We start from the raw sequence: 23,192 nt of genomic DNA, 5'->3' as shown, positions 1-23,192 counted from the left end.
TATTTTTTCCATTTGGTATTCGTCTGCTGCTGTCTGTTCTATGTTTCCCTCTGTCTCTATTTCTTCACTTTCTTCGCCCATATATTTCTCTTCATAATATTATTTCCATACCTCTAGTATCTCTGTTGTATTTGTTTTTAGTTTATTGTGTTTGTCTTTTACTCCTCTGAGTTCTTTTCTTTTCTTTCCTCTTAGGCTCCTTACTTTATTCCAGAAGCATCTGTTGTTGTCTCTGTAATTTTGGTTTAGTGATTCACCGAACTTCTTCCAACTCTCTTTCTTTCCTTTTTTAACTAGTTCTTTCACTATGTTTCTGTGTTTTTGGTATTATTTTTTATCTTCTTCCTCTCCTGTACTATTGTATTTTTTCCATGCCTTTTTCTTTCTCCTCAATTCTTCCTGTATATCTGCATTCCACCATTCCGTCTTTTTGTTTAATTTTCTGACTGTTAGATTTCTGCATATCTCTTCTGCTTTCTTCATTATTATTTTTTTAAATTTTTCTCATTTTTCCTTCATATTCATTTCTATTTTCTTTCTCTCCTCCATTTTGAATTCCTTATCAGTTTCTTCTTGATATCTCCTTTTCTTTTGTTTATCTTTTAACTTTTTTTATGGCTATTCTGCTGTATTCTATCTGTTCTTGTTGTACCGGTTTTTGCCATGTCATCTCTGCCATTACCAGTCTGTGATGAGTTCCGATCTCTGCTCTCTATTCTGTCCAGACTTGTACTTTATAGCTTTATATTTTGCTTTATATTTATATTTTGTTTCATCTCTTGCGTGTAGACTACGTAATCTATTATGCTTTTTGCATCTCTGCCTTCTGCTACAAATGTATATTTATCTTGTAGTGCTTGCTGTGGCAGAATCTGATCATTTTAATTCCATTTCTGTTTAGTATCTCTTCACCATGCACCCAAGTCCTTTGTTTTCATCTTTCCCTATCCTTGCGTTCCAATCTCCCATTAACACTACTCTTTCACATTTTTCTCTTATCTCATCTAGGGTATTCTGTAGTTCATTGTAGAAATCTTCCATTTTTTCTTCTTCCGTTCCTTCTGTTGGTGCATATATTTGCACTATGTACCATTCCTCTTCCATTTCTATTTTTATATACATTATTCTCGACGATATAGGTTTGAAATCTGATACTCTTTTTTAGACTACTATGCCTACTCCTTCTTTCGCTCTTTGTTCTTTGTCTACCTCGGAGTAATACATCGTGTAATTTTCTGATATTTTTTCTTTTCCTCTTCCACACTTCTTTGTTTCGCTAATACCTATTATTTGCATTTTAAATTCTTCCATTTCTTGCTCTAATTCGCATTTCTTTCCTCTAAGTGATGTTAAATTCCATGTACCAATTTTCAAGTTGTTATTTTCGTTTATTCTAGTTTTTGCGTCTTGTCCTTGTTTCATTTCCACGTCAATCGTGCTAGCTGTTTTTTCAATGTCCTTTTTCTTTTGTTCATTTTCTTGTTGATTATCCTTTCCTTCTATATGTTTTTCCTTATCCAAATTCCATTCCGTTGTCTTTGCGTTGTCGTCATCGTCTTTACTATCCCTCGTTTGTTGTTTTCTTAGTTGTTTGGAACAGATTTCTCTATTTTTTCGTTTACTCTATTCCATCTACACTCCTCCCCATTTATTGTAACTTTATTGTAACCTATTTTTACTTCTTTTCCCTTTTCTTTTTCGTCTTTAGCTAGTTCTCGGAGCTGTTTTTGTATTTTCCTCTCTTGTTTCGTCATGTCATTGTTTAGGAAGATTTTTTTATTTCTTATGTTTTTAGTTTACATAAATAGCACATAATTCTCCCTTTGTTTTTATTAGTTTGTTCGGGGTTATTTCTAGCTACATAATTAGACATTTAGCAGCTTCAAACACAGTCGTTACACTCCTTTGGGATTTCTATGACACAGTGTTTTCTTGGGTTGTTTTTGATCTTCCTCCTTAGGTCGACCTTGTATTCCGTGATCTATGATCATTTATATCATCATCTATATTTTGATACTCCAAGTCCTCATAAATTAGTTGTTTAGTGTAGAAAATAAAAAGTCTTAATGTCTACCATTTAAATGTACTTGTTTGTAGCTGCCGACTGGAATTCTAGTATGGACGAAAGTGAAACATATGATGAAACAAGTGATGTAATATCCACTCCAGATATATCCACCCAAATAGTGACTTCTCCAGAAACTATCAGTAAGTATTATTTACAAATGAATAGTGAACTTGCACATTTTTGTTATTACATAATAATGTTCAGTTTTGTTTAAAAATGAGATTTCACGCTTCAAAAGATCATAATAACTTAGAAGTGCAAATTTAAAATCTTCTGTGATTTAAAATAGTTCAAACTACCCGTGACGTCACATAGTTCTACTATATGGTTATATTTAGGTTATATTATTCTTACATTTTTCTTCTTCTTCTTTAGTTTATTGGCCTCCACCTACTTGGGTATTTGGCCAGCTCATCGTCACGGAATAAGGGAAAATATTTATATTCTAATGGCATTTATCGCATGTCATTGTAATAATATACAGTGATGAGCGCGCTAATAACCGGTAAAATAGCTCAAAAGATGGAAAACATAATACATTGCGATACAAAAAGAGATGTACTAGTGGAGGTGGAAATTATCGTTATAAACGTCTAAAATAGCGTCCTATTACATAGTTTCCCACCTTTAGACGTATCAGAGGAGTATGACAACTGTCACTGTGACAGTAGAATTTTATAAAATACTCCTGTCACAGACGTCTAAAGGTGGGAAACTATGTAATGTAATGTTAAAAATTAGTAGGTTTATAACGATAATTTCCACCTCCACTAGTTTCATCTCTCTTTGTTTCGTACTGTATTATGTTTTCCATCTTTTGAGCTATTTTGCCGGTCATTAGCGTGCTCATCACTGTATACTAGTTTGTTGAGATTGGAGTTTGATATAGTTTTTGAAGGAAAGGAAAGAAGGTTTACTATGGAAAATAAAAGAAAACACTATAAGTGTTGTTTAGTGCCATTTTGTAAAAGTACAAGTTTTCTATGTATTTAAAATAGTTCAAACGATCAAAAACACTAAGTCTTGTGACGTCACATAACTGTATACTAACGTACTAACGTTTATAATGTCTAATTTAAAATTATATACAATTTTGTTTACCTTGTTGGTGCAGAAAGTAAACATATAATCATATGACGTCACGACGCGTTTTGGGCTAGCTGCTTTATTTGAATTTAGAATCGTCTTTAGGGGCCAAACGGAAGACAAAAACAACTTTTTATCTTTGATGCATACAAGTTCCCTATTAATTTTTTCGATATTTGTCTACATTTAATTTATCTTGTTATAAATTTAAGTTTTACTTATGTCCTTTTTATAGAAAATAATATTCCGCAATTTAATACATTTTGAAAAACGCATAAAATGTAAAATGGGAAATTTGTTGTCTGTTAAGGTACGTATCCATACGTGGGTGGTCCGTGCTCGGTGTAGCTGCTCACTTGGATACGTCATGCGCTCCCCTGCATATAAACCGCAAACCGGTTGACTCGAAGAGGTTGAGCGCCGAGCTGCTACAGGAGCTGCTACACCGAGCACGTAGCACCCACGTATGGATACGTACTTTTAGACTTCACGAACTACCGCAATCGGCCGCAATATTGCTTTTCATCGATTGTAATTTGTTTCGAGCTTCCGTCATGTGTCGTCTAATGTTAATATATCTACTTCATAAGTTATTGATATATATTGTTGTGATCTTACTTTTGAAATCTAATGATGTTCTCAGATGTAATTTATCTTAATTAATTAATCAATAATTATCTCATTAATCAAACAGATCAAATACCAATATAGTGTCAATCTCAGGGCTAAATTATAATATCAATTACTTACTTTCGTGGCTTCAAAGTATTTCTCAGTGGATTCCTAATCGGGATAGATAAAAGAGAGTAAAATAATACACATATACGTATTTCAATTAGAAATTATAAAAATCGTTTATTTTATCTAAATGGCAATAACTGCTTAATATTTCATCTTATCTTTCTATCTTTATTTAATACAACAGTTACAAAAATGGGAATCTTATTTCTTTTTGTCTCCAAATTTATTTTATTTACAATGAACTATTATGATTTATCAGTAACAAATTGATTTAGGTTTGATGAAATTTTTTAATAGTTATTGTGTGGCTCAATTTTCAATGTGGTATTTAATACACAAACCATATATTCATGTCGTAACAAAATAGACTGACCTTTACTGATGATTTGACAATGTCTTCACACAAAACACGTTTCCTATTGGCTTGGGTTGCGATCCAACGACTCGTCCAAGTCTTCCAGTAATGCCTCTGCTCCTTTGAAAACTACGCCTCGTACAGCACTCGTTCCTGCCTTCTCCTGATGCCGTGTTCCACCTTTTTTAAACACTTCAACAAACCGGGATACTCTAGACTCAAGGAGTTATATACTATCTCGACTCGGCCTATCACTCGTTCCAGGATATCTTACTTTTTATTTTTTTAAAGACAAAACTAACCAACCCGGCGTTTCACTTTTTTGTACACTCTTCTCGAAAACTGGACTTCGCCTCTCGATCGCTCAAAACACACTGACTCTTATTGCTCATTCATTCTCCTCCTTCCAAATACCCCTTCCAGCATTCAAAAATCAACCAATTCAAAGCAACTTTCAATTATCCGTATTTACCAACACAAACTTTCCTTTTTCTAAATATCTTAATGGATTTCAAGAAAAAATAATATTCCCCATTTCAATTTTACTTTCCACATTAATCCTCTTTACAAATTTAATAACCTATTATCTTATTTACTAGAATATGAGTTATCGGTGGTTATTGACAAACCTTTCCACGAACACTTTCTTTTTAAACATCACTCTAATTGTTTACTTGAGTCGTATTGTTCCTCGGGTTCGTAAACACTTCTCCGAAACACTTTCTTAAAAACTACCTATACATAATTTGTTTTATACAGGGTGTTCCAAATTTACATGCCCGCGGTCGAGAAAAACGAAAACCTTTATTTTTTATTTGAATTTTAAATATAACTATAGACTTTTATTTCTTATGTCAAATAGGAATATAACAATATGTTACCGGCCTAACCCGATTTCAGGACAAACTAGTTTGGCCTAGGCCAAACTAGTTTATCCTGATATAAATACACACACTTCAGGTCAAACTAGTTTGGCCTAGGCCAAACTAGTTTATCCTGATATAAAGACGCACACTTCAGGCCAAACTAGTTTATCCTGAAGTGTATGTTTTTATATCAGGATAAACTAGTTTAGCCTAGTTTAAACCCATTTAATCTAGTCGAAAGTACATAATTGATTACAGATTGGTTGCTGATTTAAACGTAAGTTTAGAAGACACTATTAAGAGTTGTAAGACTTTTAAGTATTTAGGGTAAATGATAAACAGAGATGGCACTAGTATGAAAGATATAGAAATGAAAATAGTACGGAGAAAACAAGCCACGAACGCACTCCATGGAGTGATATGGAAGAACACTCTAACTAAAGAAAACAAAAAAAGATTTTTCAGGGCATAGTGCTAAATATTCCCTACAAAAGCGGAAGAATGGCCAGTGACAGTGACAACAATAATACGAAATAAAATACAAACAATTCAATTGGAGTTGGAGTTTATGAGAAGGTGTCTACAAATTACCAGGTAGGATAGAATAAGAGCAGAGGAAATATGAAACAGAATAGAAGTAGAATGTTCAATTACAAAAAAGTTGTGGTAGTAAAAATAGGGTCCTTAAATGGTACGGGCATGTATAAAGAATGCAGGAGCACAGGTGGCCGAAAAGATTACTGGACTGGGACCCGCGGGGAGGAAGATGGAGAGGAAGACCTGCTGTGAGATGGAAAACTTACATAGGAAATGCTATGATAGATAGGGACCTCAGAGATGGCGACTGGGAAAATAGAGGGCTATGGAAGACAAAAACGGCAAACTCATAATGGGAAAAAGCGAAGAAGAAGAAAGTAATTCAGTGAACTAGTACGGCTTAATATATATAGTAAATTGAATAAAATACTTTGTTATCGGAAAAATAATAGTTTTTATTAAAATTATAATTATTCGTAACAAACAAACAATAATATTGAGTTATATTAGCGGTCGGACGGACAGACAGCCTAGGTCAAATTTCGCATCTTTAGTACCGTCCTTGGATTATAAGCTTTCATTTGACACCTCATTTGTCATTCTACCTGGTATAATGACGGAGGAGTTGAGTTCACGGACAGACAGACAGACAGACGGACGGACAGACGGACGTGGATAATTCAACGTTTTCACATTTTTTCAAAATTAGTGAAAACAATATTAATTCGTACTCTATTTTATTCGTAAATGTATCTTTTCTTTTAATTTTTGGAGAAAACCTCATCCATGTATTAATTATTTTTTATATTATTTAATTATATAATAATATATGCATAGCATGTATCAATATCTTCATTCGATGTATCATATTATGATACAATATATCGATGTATATTTTTTTTGTTATCCCTGTTGGGACGTGATTTGGGAATTCCCCGCATGTAAAAGTCCTTACATGTTCGCTAAATTACTTTCGACTCGGCTAAATTGATTTAGACTAGGCGGTACTAGTTTATCCTGAAGTGTGAGTCTTTATTATATCAAAATAAACTATTTTGGCCTAGAACAAACTAGTTTGGCCTACCCGCGATAGGACAAACTAGTTTGGCCTAGGCTATACTAGTTTATCCTAACGCGCTTAGGACAAACTAGTTTGGCCTAGGCCAAACTAGTTTGTCCTGAAATCGGGTTTGGCCGGTAACATATATACCAATGACGTATGACGTAGATATCTTAATATTAACGACACATGACAGAAGCTCGAAACAAATGACTATGAATGAAAAGCCCTATACTGTAGCGTTAACACACATTCGGTTTTTTTGATTGTAGATCATGAAATAAAAAATTAGTTAAACTTTAGTTTAACTTAGTTAAATTTTAGTTTTACAAAGGATCCTATATTTTTTTATTTGTTTTTTTTTTTAGTTAAACTTTATTAAAGTATTAAATAAATTAATTTTCATAAAAATCCTACAATATAATGCAATTCCAACAAACTTTAAACAAAGAATTCACACCAGGAAAAAAAAGAAAATGTGATCTGTCATACTTTACAACAAGACATAATCGTTGAAGCGTTCATCAAAGCCAATAAATTTCTGTTTGGTTTTCATTTTTTTGTTCGGGGTAATTTCTAACTACCTACATATTTAGACATTTAACAGCTTCAAACCTCTACTAAATTTACAATCAAGATGCAGTAGAAATAAGCAAACCAAGACAAGTTAAATGCTAATACCCACATAACATAACAATTTCATGTTCTTAGTAGATTCATAGAACATACTTTTCAGAAAAAGTATATGCTGAGAATATGCGTAATTACCATTACGAATGTGCAGAGCAGATGGTGAGTATATATGTACTACATTACAGTACTTAAACGTTCTATGTATATACTTAGAATGTACTACCGCACTTCTTTTCAGTATATACCTAGAATGTACTTTTTAGAACATTCCAAGGAAGTGCTATAAACCTTCTATTTATATACTTAGAACGTACTACCGCACATCTTTTTAGTTTATACCAGGAACGTACTTTTTAGAAAATTTCAAGGAAGTGCTATAAACCTTCTATTTATATACTTAGAATATACTGCACATCTTTTTAGTATGTGGGAAGAATATACTTTTAAGATTATTCCAAGCAAATGCTATATTGCTCAGAAGTATGTTTTCAGCATCACCTAATCTCATCCTAGGTTCTACCAACTATCATGTTTACATATTTAAATTGCATATGAGAATGTAATTATAATAGTACATTTTACAATATTACTTAAAAAGTAAGTAGGTACTAATGATGTAACGAATGTCATTTTTTGAACATTCGCGAATACGAATGCGAATATCTGCTACCGACATTCGCAAATGCGGATACGAATGCGAATATTCAGTTTTTTAAAAAAAAAATTATATTTTTGTAATGTTTTCTTTTATAATGAGAAGTTAATTGATATTTAGTGTAAATCAAACTGGATCTAAAGCTCTATTACATACTACCAATTAATAAAATAAAGTGAAGGTTGATAATATGATTATACGAGGTTGTTACCTTTTCTTAATAAAAAAAAGATGATAAGAATTGGATAGATTTTGATTTTATTATTATATATATTATATATCTTCAAATTATTTTTTTCTGACATTCATATTCGCAAAACATTCGCAAAAATTTCGCGAATGCGAATATTTAAAAATATGCGAATATTCGCGAATGCGAATGCGAATACGAATATTCGTTACGTCACTAGTAGGTACATATAAATTTTAGTTACTTATGTATATAAAGAATATATAGGTAAGTATATAATATATACTTACTTAAATTAGATTTAGGATGTATTATGTGCATATCAAAATAAACATGCTGAATTTATAAATATAATACCTTCTTCTTCTTCTTCCTCTTTATAAGCAATTCTGCTTGTTCATTGGCGGATTGATACCTCTATGGAAGGTTGTCGCTCCATCTTTTGCGCGGTCGGCCGATACTTCTTCTGCCGATTGGTGATTTATCTCGTGCTATTTTGACCACACGTGTCTCCCCCATTCTGGTTATATGGTTGTTCCATTCTTTTTTTCTATTTAGTGTCCATTCGTTTATACACTGTACGTTACATTGTCTTCTAATATCTTCGTTCCTCTTTCGATCTCTCAGTGTATTTCCTGTAATTCTTCTCAGTACTCTCATCTCTGCCGTTTCCAGTAGTCTTTGTGTTGTGGCTGTATCGGGTCTTGTTTCTGATGCATATGTCATTATTGGTCTTACACTGGCTTTATAAATTCTTGACTTCATCTCAGTGTTAATATGTCGGTTTCGCCATATAGTGTTATTAAGGCATCCTGCCAATCTATTTGCTTTTTGTACTTGATTTCTCACTTCTTTGTCTAGGTCTCCGTAACTTGACAATGTAATTCCAAGGTATTTTACTTCCATTACTTGTTCAATACTGATACCATCAATTTCTATTTTGCATCTGATTGGTTCTTTACTGATTACTAAAGTTTTAGTTTTTTGAGATGAAATTGTCATATTGAATTCTTTTGCTCTTATGTTAAATATCTTATGTTAAATATAATACCTAAATATAAATATTATATAATATTTGGTGAGACTAAACTATAACTAAAATTTATATATTTTGTACTTACCTACTATTTAAGTAATATTGAGTTACCAAAATGAATTTAATATTTTCAAGCACCACAAACAAAATAAAGATATAATGTATGTTCCTAGTCCTAGTTCCTAATATACTTTGTCGTTCGTCTTCCTCCTAACAGCATCAAGCATAGATTGGTGATTGGATACAAATACAAATAATGCCTGTGCCTTGTGCCTGTTTAATGTTTGTGTTTTCATTTTCATAAAACCTTTGTTAATTCCTACGCAGGTAGAATGAGAAGGATCATTTCCGTTTGCATTATTCCGATCTCTTACGATCTGGTTATGGTGTATTCTTTCCAAACTTTAAATTCCAACGATGTAAAAATACTCATGGTAAAATCAAAATGAAAACGATTTTTTTTATTAATTTTATTAATTATTATAAAAATAATAAGTTGATAATCTATAAGGCTAACATTATTCTTCCTATACATACATATTTTTTTTTAAGAAATTTTAAAAGTGCTTACGTACAAGTATGTGTTAAGCACATACTTTTAAAGTATATTCGATGAAGGTATATTATAAGAACGTACTTTTACGAATATTCTGAGATACTACGTACACGAATGTGCTCAGTATATTCGGTACGAGAATATTCTTTAAAGTATATGCAAAGAACATGAAACTTAAAATGTTTTTTATGGTACATGCTACACTTGTACTATGCATGTACTAAAAAGAATATACTCTATCGAATGTTGGTAGTATATGCTTTGAACATGATGCGAACATCATTGTTATGTGGGTAGGAGCACTCCCGAATCATAATTTACAATGTATATACATTGTAAATCCCAAATCATTATTTCCAAAGTTTATATACATTGTAAATTATGATTCGGGAGTGCTCCTAGTAGCATGTAATGTGTCTTGGTTTGTTTATTTCTACTGTATCTTGATTGTAAATTTGGTATAGTAATTACGTGGTTAATCCGATAAGTACTTAGCCTCCCCACTCGAAAGCGCCACTATCGCAAAAGAAATCTACTATTATATAATACATTCTTGTTGACAGCCTGTGTCAAAATCTCAGCGAAATCGGACTAGTAGTTTTGTTTTCAGGGCGTGAGGAAGTGAGCGTGTTAGAGGATCTTAAAAAAAATAAAAAAAGAGCAATATCTGTCGGTGATTTGAATCTGATATTTGAAAGGCAAATCGCGCAGCGAAATCAAAGAGCGCTTGAATGCCGTGTACGGTGACTCTTCTCCTTCGACGGCGAATATCAAAAATTGCTTTAACGAGTTGTAACAGGTAGTGATGTTGAAAAAGTAACTATTCGTTACAAAGTACTCGTTACTTACGAATACCGAAAGTAACGATTACTATACAGAGAGGCAAATCGTTACTTTGATTACTCTGATTACTTCGTTACTTCGTACCAATTGTATCAGAGCTAGTAATGACTATTATATCTACTTTGATTACTCTGATTACTTCGTTACTTCATACCAATCGTATTAGAGCGAGTAACGACTATTGTATCTACTTTGATTACTTTTACTTTGATTACTTTTACTTTGATTTCTATGATTACTTCGTTAAGTACTTCGTTAGTCCAGAAAACCACTGCGCATCCGCTAGGAAAAATATTCCGATTCGGATTTTTTGCACAACCTTACTCAAAAAGGACTCCTTTTAAGAAATTTGCATGTTGCCAGGACCAAAAGTGGATCAAAAATTTTTTAAACGTTTTTTTTTGTTTTTTTCTTAAAATTATTTTTTTTTTTTGCATGTAACGAAAGTTTTTTTAGGTTTTTTGGATCATTCCAAACAGAAAAGGTCTTTAGTGACTTTTCTCTAAAGTTGATAGTTTTTGACATATAAGCGATTAAAAATTGAAAAATTTCGAAATCGGCCATTTTTAACCCTCAAAAACTATGTGAAAAACTGAAAATTTGAATGTTGCCAAGGTAGGAAGAAATTCTTTAAACATCGATTGATGAAATCCCGAAGAGTTTTTTGCAATGCAATATTCAAAACTCCTTTGATTTTTCATTGCTAATCAAGCTTGCGCGTCACTATTTTCCACCGTTGCATGTGTATACAGTATGTGTATGGTGCAAATGAAAGGAATAAATTCGTTATTTCGTAAACCGGCGACTTTAAGGAAAAATCCCAAAACAGGTCGATTTTTATTTTTAAGTTATGATATTGTGGCATATATATGGTATACTAGTGACGTCATCCATCTGGGCGTGATGACGTAATCGATGATTTTTTTAAATGAGAATAGGGGTCCTGTGATAGCTCATTTGAAAGGTTCTTCAGTTCTCTATTCAGTTATATAAACATTTACATAATTATTTATACAGGGTGTCCAAAAAATTTTTATTAAATTAAACTATTTGACAAAAAAGAAGAATGTATGTAATTTATTTAATTCAAAATACATTTTACTGCTTTCACAAATCAGAACACAAAGTTTATTTCACAAACATTGCTTTTCGCTTAAATTAAATGTTCAAACTTCCAAGAGGCAGGTGGCTGGCGGGAGCTGGCTTGAACATTGAATTTAATCGAAAAGCAATGTTTATTTGTGAAATAAACATTTTTTAGTTTTCGGGTAACAGTAAAATGTATTTTGATTTAAATAAATTACATACATTCTTTTCTTACATACATTCTCTACAAAAACAAAGGTGTTTTGAATATTGTATTGCAAAAACTCTTCGGTATTTCATCAATCGTGTTTAAAGAATATCTACCTGCTTTGGCAACATTCAAATTTTCAGTTTTTCACATGGTTTTTGAGGGTTAAAAATGGCCGATTTCGCAATTTTTCAATTTTTAATCGCTTATATGTCGAAAACTATCAACTTTAGAGAAAACTCACTAAATACCTTTTCTGTTTGGAATGATCCAAAAAATCTAAAAAAAACTTTGTTCCATGCAAAAAAATAATTTTAGGAAAAAAACAAAAAAGAAACGTTTAAAAAATTTTTGACTCACTTTTGGTCCTGGCAACATGCAAATTTATTAAAAGGGGTCCTTTTGAGTAAGATTGTGCAAAAAATCCGAATTGGAATATTTTTCCTAGCGGATGCGCAGTGGCTTTCTGGACTACGTACCAATCGTATCAGAGCGAGTAACAACTATTATATCTACTTTGATTACTCTGATTACTTTGTACCAATCATAACAGAGCGAGTAACGACGATTTTATCTACTTTGATTACTCTGATTACTTCGTACTTCGTGAAGGTCGTTATTATATCGGATTACCTATACAAAATACCTACCTACTGAGAAATACGATTCTCGATATGATTACCGGTACTCAAATGCAAAAGTAATCAGTAATCAAATCATTTTTATCCCTCAAACAGATTGGTGAAGGTCGTTGTTATATCGGAATACCTATACAAAATACCTACCTACTGAGAAATACGATTCTCGATATGATTACCGGTACTCAAATACAAAAGTAACAAAAGTAATCATAGTAATCAAATCATTTTTATCTCTTAAACAGATCGGTGAAGGTCGTTGTTATATCGTAATACCTATACAAAATAGCTTCTTCTTCTTCACGTGCCATATCAGAATTATCCGACGTTGGCGATCACCATTGCGAAGGCTTCTCGATCTTCTGCAATATGGAATAATTGTCCAGCATTTGGTATCTGAGTCCATTCTCGAATGTTTTTTAACCAAGAAACTTGTTTTCTTCCTACACCTCTACGGCCTTCTATTTTGCCTTTAAGGATCAGTTGTAATATTTTATATTGACTTCCTCTCACTATATGCCCCAGATAAGACATTTTTCGATGTTTAACAGTCTTTAGCAGTTCTCTATCTTTGTTGGCCCTCCTTCTCTTCTTCTTCTTTTGCCCTTTAATTCGTCCAATTCTGAACATAGGCTTCCCCCAGTTTCCTCCATTCGCTTCTGTTTAGTGCTTTCTGTTTCCAGTGCGTTCCTCCTATCTTTTTAATGTCGTCTCCCCATCTCATCTGGGGTCGTCCTCTTGCTCTCTTTCCTGTCCATGGTCTCCATTGTTGTATCGTGCTATTCCACCTATTGTCCGTTTGTCTAGCGTTATGACCTGCGAAGCTCCATTTTAGCCTGGTTATATGTTGACCTGCGTCTTTGACTTTTGTTCTATTTCTGACCCAGTTGTTTTGCTTTTTGTCTGTCAATTTTACTCCTAACATTGCTCTCTCCATGGCTCTTTGTGTCTTTATTATTTTATCCATGTTTGCCTTGGTCAAGGTCCATGTTTGGCATGCGTATGTGAGAATTGGGAGTATGCACTGGTCAAACACTCTTGTTTTTAAGTATTGTTGTATTTTTTTATTCTTTAGGACCCATTTTAATTTTCCAAATCCTGCACAGGCTAATCTAACCCTTCTTTTTACCTCCGCTGTTTGGTTTTCCTTATTTATTTTTATAATCTGTCCCAAATATATATAATCATTAACCGCTTCTATTGTGGTGTCGTTTAGTATTACGTTTCTATTGTCTTGTGTGTTTGTCATTGTTTTTGTTTTGGCAAAATTCATTTTTAGACCTATTTGTTCGGATTCATTTGCTAGTTCGGTTAGCATGGTTTGTAGTTCTTCAAAACTTGATGCTATGACTACTACATCGTCTGCATATCTTAGGTGGTTTAGTTTCTTTCCATTTATGTTTATTCCCATGTTTGTCCTCCTTAGTACTTCTTTATTAGTTTTCCTTGCTGTCCAAGATATCTTCAGCATTCGTCTATGAATAGCTACCTACTGAGAAATACGATTCTAGATATGATTACCGGTAGGTACTCAAATACAAAAGTAACAAAAGTAATCATAGTAATCAAAGTAACGAATACTGTAAATGATTACTTTATACAAAAGTAACGATTTGTAACGAATACTCGAAAGTAACTATAATCAACATCACTAGTAACAGGGTAGCACGTTGGTTTTTATTAAGTTTTGGCCTGGTGTCCCAAAAACGGCTACCGCGGAGGATACCGTGAAAAAAATCCACGATTTATTATTGGCAGACCATCAACTGAAGATGCGCGAGATAAAACTGAGGCAGTAAACATCTCAAGATCGCGTGGGTCATATTGTACATGAAATTTTGGGCATTTGGGAAGCTGTTGACGCAATGGGTTGACAAAATGTTCGTTTTTCTGTTGTAAGCTAAGTACTTATCGGACCGCCCTATAGGGGAGTGCATATAGATTTTCACTTCGGAAAAAATCAAACAAGATAGAACTTTTTGTAATTTCATTAAGAAATGTTTAATAAACAACATATCAAAAAGTTCTACTCGAGAAGTGAGTGGGTGCTTCATTTTTTATTAAACAAATGAACTACGAAATTAGATGTTTTTTTTTAAATAACTCCGAAAATATAAATTTTAGAAAAAAACTGACTTGACCATTGAAAAATTCTGAAAATTTTACAAAAAAAAACCTTATATAAAGAATTTTCTAAAATTAATTCTGTATCTTCTATAATTTTTTATTTATAACGCTAAAGTCACCCTTCTCACAAACATTGGCGCACTGTAAACCAGCGTAAGGCGAAGTGCACGATTGACTTATTTTAATGTAATTCTTTAACTAATGGATCAAATGAAATTTTACAAATTGAACATGAAAGAAGAATAATTAAGCTATCTTATGGATATAATAAAAAGAAATAAAATGTATGGGCATGAGTACGGTGGGGGCGGAAAGTGAGCCTTACATGCATTTTGTTTAAAAATGATTTAAAAATGTGTAACTAATACAATTTTTCTTATAAAACCCTCAATTTTGCACAACTTACCTTTTAGTCTAGGCGCCAGAGGGGTCACCGTGTCCTTTTCAATTCTGATGGACAAACTCAACGGTTTCTTATGTATTTTTGGCTGCTGATTACGAATTTCGAGGGTGGATTTCGATCCGAGTGGTCAAAAAATTGTTATAAACAATTTAATTGTTTAGAAATTGTTTATAAGGTTCTGGCTCATAAACTAAAAGAGATAAAAAAAATGTTTCAAATAAAATTTGTTCCTTAATAAAAAACAAAGAAAAAACGTTTACTTAACTTAAATCCCATAATTAGGACGTAAGATATTGTAAAATTAGTGCACAATGCAAATTGCAAATTGCAAAATAAGTATTTTTCGAAGCTTTATCGATCGTAACTCGGCTTCTGCGCATGTAAATGAGCCTTAGAAGGTCTCGTTTTAAAGCTTAATTAATAAGCTTTCAAACAAAGTTTCTTAAATTACTTTATCTTCATTTGTTTTAAAGCTATACCTGTTTGAAGTTATAATTTTTTTAAAAAAATTGTACATTAATTTGTTTATAAGGGTTTCAAGCAAATTTGAGCTATAAACATTTATACTTTAATTAACAATAATGATAGAAGAACTCAAAAGGAACAATATTAGCTTACGAAAATGTTCGTGAGTGTATTTTTGGCCAAGATATCGATATTTTAATGGCGCGCTTAGAGGCGCAAGATCGGCTCAGAGTCAAGTAAGTATGTATTCTTCGAAGCTTTATCGATCGTAACTCGGTTTCTACGTATGAAAATGGGCCAATATGTGATATCCATATAAAAATGGACCGAGTTCTTTTGCAGCATCATCATTGCATATAAAACGAGCATTTATGATGTGGCGGCATACACACAATTGACGGGCCTTGATGATGCTGCAAAAGAACTAGATCCACTTTATATGGATATCATATATGTAGATAATTAGACTCTAAGCCCCAAAAAGTTTTAGTTTTACTGCCTACAAGAACAGACTTAGTACCACCATGTAACTGTTAAAATTTCTCTAAGAACTTATGCAGATGTAAAAAAGCTGAGATTCCCTGTATATCTCTATGCAGATGCATGAAAAAAAATGTTTGTAAAAATAGTATTAATAAATAATATCAACATAATTTTTAGTTATTATAACTATATTATAAGTATAATACTTCTGAAATATTACTTTTTAATGTTTTTTTTTCTCATTTAATACAAAAAATAGAAGACAAAGTAAATAGCATGAGAGGTGATACGAGGTATAGTATGATGATTTAATTATAAGAATTATATGATAAAATTTTATTAGGATCTTCAAAAATGAAAAATGAAGATAACGTATGTATACATAGAAATTATAATTTGCATCGAGAAGTCAGCGCGTGAACCTTTACGCGGTGAGCCGATCTTGCGCCTCATAGCGCGCCATTTAAATATCGATATCTTGGCCAAAAATAAACTTACGAACATTTTCTTGAGCTCAAATTGTTCCTTTTGAGTTCTTCTATCATTATTGTTAATTAAAGTATAAATGTTTCTAGCTAAAATTTGCTTGAAACCCTTATAAACAAATTAATGTACAATTTTTTTAAGAAAATTATAAATTCAAACGAGTATAACTTCAAAAAAAATGAACATAAAGTAATTTAACAAACTTTGTTTGGAAGCCTATTAGTTAAGCTTTAAAATAAGACCTCGTAAGGCTTATTTTCATGCGTAGGAGCCGAGTTACGATCGAGAAAGCTTCGAAAAATACTTATTTTGCAATTTGCATTGTGCACTAATTGTACAATATCTTGAGTTCTAATTATTGGATTTAAGTTTAGTAAACGATTTTTTCTTCGTTTTTTATTAAGGAACAAATTTTATTTGAAACATTTTTTTATCTCTTTTAGTCTATGAGCTAGAGCCTTATAAACAATTTAATTGTTTATAACAATTTTTTGACCACTCGGATCAAAATCCACCCTCGAAATTCGTAATCAGCAGCCAAAAATCCATAAGAAACCGTTAAGTTTGTCCATCAGAATTGAAAAGGACACGGTGACCTCTATTTGGCGCCTAGACTATTTCAAGCATCTTACTAAATGATTTTTCAGTCAAAAAAAATCTCAAAAATTTAGTTCAAATATTCAAATGATATGACGTCTCAAAAAATGTAATTTTTGAAATATTCGTAGTTCTATATAATTACCACGACTTTAAGACGGTATTACTCAAGTTTGAACAGATCTATTACAGTTTTATAAGTGCTTTTTTTAAAGCTTAGGATGTAATCTTTAAAATTCACTAAATTATTTTACTTTAGAAATAAAATAAACTATTTCTTTTTGAGAAAATTAAGAAAGATATCAAAAATATAATACAAGAACCGAAAATTACCAGCTAAAAAAATGTTTATACAAAGTGATCAAAACTTTTTTCTGTAAAACTTACCTAAAATACATTTAATAATAAGCTTCAACAATAATAAATGTTCAGCAAAAAAAATTTTTTTGGCTCTTATACAGTTTGTCTGCGTAACTTGGAACCTATTGATAAGTTTTTTATTATTAGTTTTACGAAAAACAATTATTCTTTATAAAATACTCTGCATCGTATATAATCTAAGATGCAATCATCAAATATCAAATTTAATTAATTTTATACGGGGTACGTCACAAAATATGAATTTCACTCAAGATTAAAGTACCGTTACATTTCACAATATCGAAAATTGTTATTAAGAAAAGTTGTTTGGAATTAAAAAATTTGTTTTAGTGTTCAATTAAATCCTTCTAATTAATCCTTCTAATTAAAATATTGTGAATAATAAAGGCACTTAACTCTTAAAGAAAAGGTCATATTTTTTACATACCTCGTATAAAATTAAAAAAGTTTGATATCTGATAGTTGTATCTTAGATTTTAGACCAGGGAGAGCATTTTATGAAGAATAACTTTTTTTCGTAAAAGTGATAATAAAAAAGTTTTCCATTTGGTTCCATAAGAATTTTCAAATCGCAATGCCATATTCGGATTCAGCATAATCAAAAACAAATTAGAAACATATTTGATCAAAGTAAAATAATGAATTTAACGATATTTTTAAAATTATTTATACAAAACAATTGTTATTGTTTAAACAATTAATAAACAATTAGCGACCAAATCTGCGAGCAGAACTTTTTACTTTAACATGTATATAAACTAACAAAAAAAGGTTTAGAAAAATATAAGCTTGTTTGAATTTTTCCGAAACAATGCATGTTTTCGTTCTAATTGCACTCCCCTACTAGTACATTCTACGTAGCTATCTTTTGGATTTCTATGACAAAGGACTTTCTTGAGTTGAAGACTTATAAGCACCAATAGCCAGTTTCTGTTCTTACCCTGCTGAATCTTTGACTCCGTGATCCATGATCATTTATATTAGTACCTAGTTGGAATTAGAATGGAATTAGAATCTTCGAAAATTAGTTATTTACCTATTATATAAAATAATAGGTTTTAATGTCTAGTACTTAAATATATTTGTTTATAGTTATCAACGGAAATTCTGTAGAAGACACAAGAGATGTAATATCCTGTCCGAAAATATTCTATCGAATACTGTATAATATTAAAGTAAGTACCTATAACTGAAACTATAATAATATATTTTTTAATCAAAATTAGTCTATCTGTAGTATTTTAGCTTTTTTAATGAATTGTGAAATTAATGTAGGTATCTAGAATTACAGGGGAATAAACTAAGTTATAATACTATATACACGGTGTCCCGAAAATATTGGTCATAAATTATACCACAGATTCTTGGGTCAAAAATATTGGTCCCGGACAATTGCCCGAAAACAGTTTCCCGAAAGAAAATTCCCCGAATGGACAATTCCCGAACGGACAATTGCCCGAATAGACAATTGGGAGATAGACAATTGCCCGAAAAGAGAATTTACCGAAAAATATATTTAAATAGGTATTGCTTTATACATAGGGTGTCAATTTAAAAAGTTGCCACCCCTATAATTTGGTCCCTATAGAAAATCTAAAAATATACAAAAACACGTCAAATTTATTTGTGAGGGGGACATTTTAAAGACCAGTTTTCAACTAAATTACACTAACCCTGTAGCGGGGGCGGACAACCCCCAAAATCTTTAATGGGAAGGGGGGTTGAGTGATACATCATTTTAAAGGTAGTTCGATTACCTTTTCAAAAATACCACATACATTATATTTCTTTTCAGTAATTTTAATTTTTTTATAATTAATTTTAATAATTAAATATCAAGTTCAGAACTTCAAAATTCTTTTTGGAGTATTGAACTCCAAATTGATTTTTTTGGGGTGTTGAAGTATTTAGAGTATTTTTTTAAAGTATTTTTGGAAAAATCAAGTAAAACCGTAAAGATATTAAGTATAGAGTTCAGAACTCCAAAATTTTTTAGAGTATATTGAGTCCAAGATTTTTCCAAAAGTACTGAAAAGAAATATAAGGCATGTGGTATTTTTGAAAAGGTAATTTAATGACCTTCAAAATGAGGTATCACTCAACCCCCCTTAAAGATTTTGGGAGTTGTGTCCGCCCCCGCTATAGGGTTGATGTAATTTAGTTGAAAACTGGTCTACAAAATGTCCCCCTCACAAATAAATTTGACGTGTTTTTGCATATTTTTAGATTTTCTATAGGGACCAAATTATAAGGGGTGGCAACTTTTCAAATTGACACACTGTATGTATTTCCTATATACTTATACGGTAACTTACGTGCTATTTAAATAGTTATTACTGCTTAGATTGTGTTCGACCTAGCTATCTCGTTAATTAATTTATTATTATAATATATATTTTTTATTCCATGTTCCCTTCACGCTTTACTCAGGCTTAGAACTGGCAGCGTACCGCTGGTGTGTTTAGAACTTAGAATAAACATCCAATTTGTCATTTTTTTTGTGATACTCAGCCCCCCGCCCTCACTACTTAAAAATAGGAATATTAAATCGATTTTTGCGGCAGAATTACGAGCTGGATCCTAACGACAGAAAACCAGTAAAGGAGGTAGAACACTTCATAGGAAAAAATCTGAAATTACAGGTCAAACTGAGAGGAGCGGTGAAGATCGGAGACCAAATTTTTGTAGCAGAAATGGAAAACCTAACGGATAAGCTAAGTGTACTAAAAAACAAAGGAAAACTGAAGAATCTACAGAGACAAAAGGTGTATATAGAATCAGATTTAATAAGAAAGGAAAGGGAATACAAGCAAAAATTAGGAAAATGTCAAAAGAAGAAAAAGACAAAGGTAATACTACGAAGATAGGATATATGAAACTGGAGATTAATGGGAAGGAGTGGAAATGGGACCATAATAATGAGAAAATTATACAAATTCACAGAAAAATCGGGTAAAGGACTCCAAAAAAGTAATAAAAAATAATGAGACCGGACACACAACAATGACGACCAAGGCAATGAATGGGAAAAGCCATAGGGAAAAAGATGATGCACAGGTAAACAAGGATGAAAATAAAAAGAAGGGGAAAACTAGATTGCAGAAAAATGGAGAGATAAAAATGGGAACATGGTATGTGAGAAGCATCAACGGAAAAGAGGAAGAACTGGTAGAAGAAATGATAAAACACAAAATAGAAATACTAGGAATAACGGAAACGAAGATGAAAGGAAAAGGTCTTAAGAAAATACACAAAGGATATTGGGTACTTTGGGTAGGAGCGGATACAAAAGAGAGAGCAAAAGAAGGAGTCTGGATAATAATTGCACCGAATAGACTACAACACGTTATAGAAGAAACATATGTTAACCAGAGAATATTATCGGTGAAAATGAAACTGATGGACGAAGAAATATGTGTGGTGTCCACATCTAAGAATATTAAACAATTTAGACGGCATGAAAACCTTTATTCATTATACTAAATGAACATATGCTAATATCTGAATTACATATTGTAGGTTATCTGTGAAGTTGGTCATAGATAGATTTGTAGAGGTGGGAAGTAACATAACTGTTACAGGTAGCATACATTACATCCCTCCACACCAAGATCCGAATATAAAAACCACATTGTCATAGTCTTAATTATAAATCTAAACGATCAGGCGGTCTGATGGTTCTTCTCAATCTTTCCTTAATATTAGGTGACTGCAACCCAACGGTTGATTGTGATGCACTGTCTTTAATTGACGAAGGAACCGCACTGATATCTTCACTCGAAAATTCGGTTTCAACACTACCGGACACTCCTTGGGTCTCACTGGTATTTCTTAAGGTTACCAAAGCTTCAGTTTCACTTAAAGGTAATGGCGAACTTACAGAAGTACTTGGAACTGAACTTAGTGGATCACCCGTATCTCTATCCTTGTCATCAGAAATTTTAGATATTTCTTCATCGTAAAAATGACCACATTTAACAATTTGGTCCAAATGTCTTTTCCATTCAAGACTTGGATTATCTAAAGGCTGACATAGAAATGTTTGATGCCCTAATTTTCTAACTATTTTACTCTTTGCCCATTTAGGCTTTTGTGCATTTACCCTGTAATCCCTAACATAAACATCTTCTCCTTCTATAAATTCTACCACCCTATTACCTTTATGGTATTTTATCTGTTGTTCTCTAGCTCTCAATGTCTTATCGTTAAATGTCAAAAAGTCAAATCTGGTTTTAATTTTACGCCCAAACATGAGATAGGCAGGAGTTTGAAATGTCACTGAATGAGGGGTAGTTCTGTAAGAAAATAAATATTTTGAAATCAACTCAGATATACTCTTGCTCTGGGAGCCTGTTAACATTTTGTTTATTGCATATTTTAGGGTTTTAACTGAGTTTTCGGCCGCTCCGTTTGTCGCTGGATGATAAGGAGCTGAAGTTTTATGAATAATGCCATTATTTTTACAAAATCGCTGAAACTCCTCTGAATTAAACTGTGGACCATTATCTGAAATAATTTGATTTGGCAACCCAAATCAGGCAAAACAGTCTCGAAGTTTACCGATGGTATGTTCTGAGTCAGTCTTTGACATCTCATATACCTCGGGCCACTTCGAGTATGCATCTGTAATAACAAGATAATTCTTCCCATGATACGGTCCTAAAAAATCAATGTGAATTCTATCAAACACATGAGCTCCTTCTTGGAACTTAATTAAAGGTGCCTTCCGTGGAGTTGTAGTATTCTTTAAACATGCTTCACAAGATTTTACAAACAATTCAATATCTCCATCTAAGCCAGGCCACCAAAAATATTGCCTTGCTACTGTCTTCATTCGAACTATTCCGCTATGAGTACTATGCAATTCCTGTAAGATTTGTTTATGAAACTTGGAAGGTACCACTACCCTATACCCCCACATAATTAAATTATTATCAATGGTAAGCTCATTAGCCCTGTTAGCATATGCTTTCAATTCATCTGGAACTGTTTTTGGCCAGCCATCTCTTACATGCTTAAAAACTTTGCTCAAACAGATGTCTGACCGTATTCCTTTAATTATTTCTACAGCGGTAACTGGTAATTTATCCTCTACCAGAAAATTAAAATAATCAAACTCAACATCACTTTGTACCTCCTTAGGTATGGAAAGAGGCAAGCGTGAAAGTCCATCAGCTGTTTTATTCTCTACTCCCTTAATATGTTTAAAGGTGTAATGAAATCCACTTAAAAATAGTGCCCACCTCTGCAGTCTCCCTGCTGCCATTTGCGGAATGCCCTTTGTCTCTCCGAATATGGCCATCAGTGGTTTGTGATCAGAACATAAAAAGAAATGCTTCCCTAATAAATATTGATAAAATTTTTGTACACCCCAATATATTGCCAAAGCCTCTTGGTGTATAACGGAATACTTAGCTTCATGTTTGCTTAACACTCTTGAAGCAAAACTGATTGGCTTCTCTGACCCATCTGGATACACATGCATTAAAATAGCACCTAAGCCCACGCTGGAAGCATCACAAACCAATTTTAAGTCCATCTGTGGATCATAGTGTGCAAGGCCCGCACCTGAAGAAATTTCCCTCTTTGCCTTTAAAAATGCATTCTCACACTCTGAAGTCCACTTAAAACGTTCATCTCTTCTTAATAACCTATACAATGGCTCCAGTACTGTTGATAAGTTGGCCACAAA

At 32.4% G+C, this 23,192-nt stretch overlaps 1 protein-coding gene across 1 annotated transcript in view; it reads left to right on the top strand.

Annotated features, from left to right (window-relative positions):
* The window catches only part of LOC126889692 (macrophage mannose receptor 1-like), a 135,091-nt gene that overhangs the window by 89,484 nt on the left and 22,415 nt on the right, over positions 1-23,192 (top strand). Inside the window, exons 10-11 of the mRNA XM_050658212.1 lie at positions 2,098-2,208; positions 18,593-18,675. Of these exons, the coding sequence (XP_050514169.1) occupies positions 2,098-2,208; positions 18,593-18,675 (194 nt within the window). The remainder of the gene's footprint in view (positions 1-2,097; positions 2,209-18,592; positions 18,676-23,192) is intronic.

This window comes from Diabrotica virgifera, chromosome 8 (genome assembly GCF_917563875.1).
Source record: "Diabrotica virgifera virgifera chromosome 8, PGI_DIABVI_V3a".
Lineage (NCBI taxonomy): Eukaryota > Metazoa > Arthropoda > Insecta > Coleoptera > Chrysomelidae > Diabrotica > Diabrotica virgifera.
Note: the sequence above shows the minus strand (reverse complement) of the source record. Positions and strands in the feature narration are given on the sequence as shown.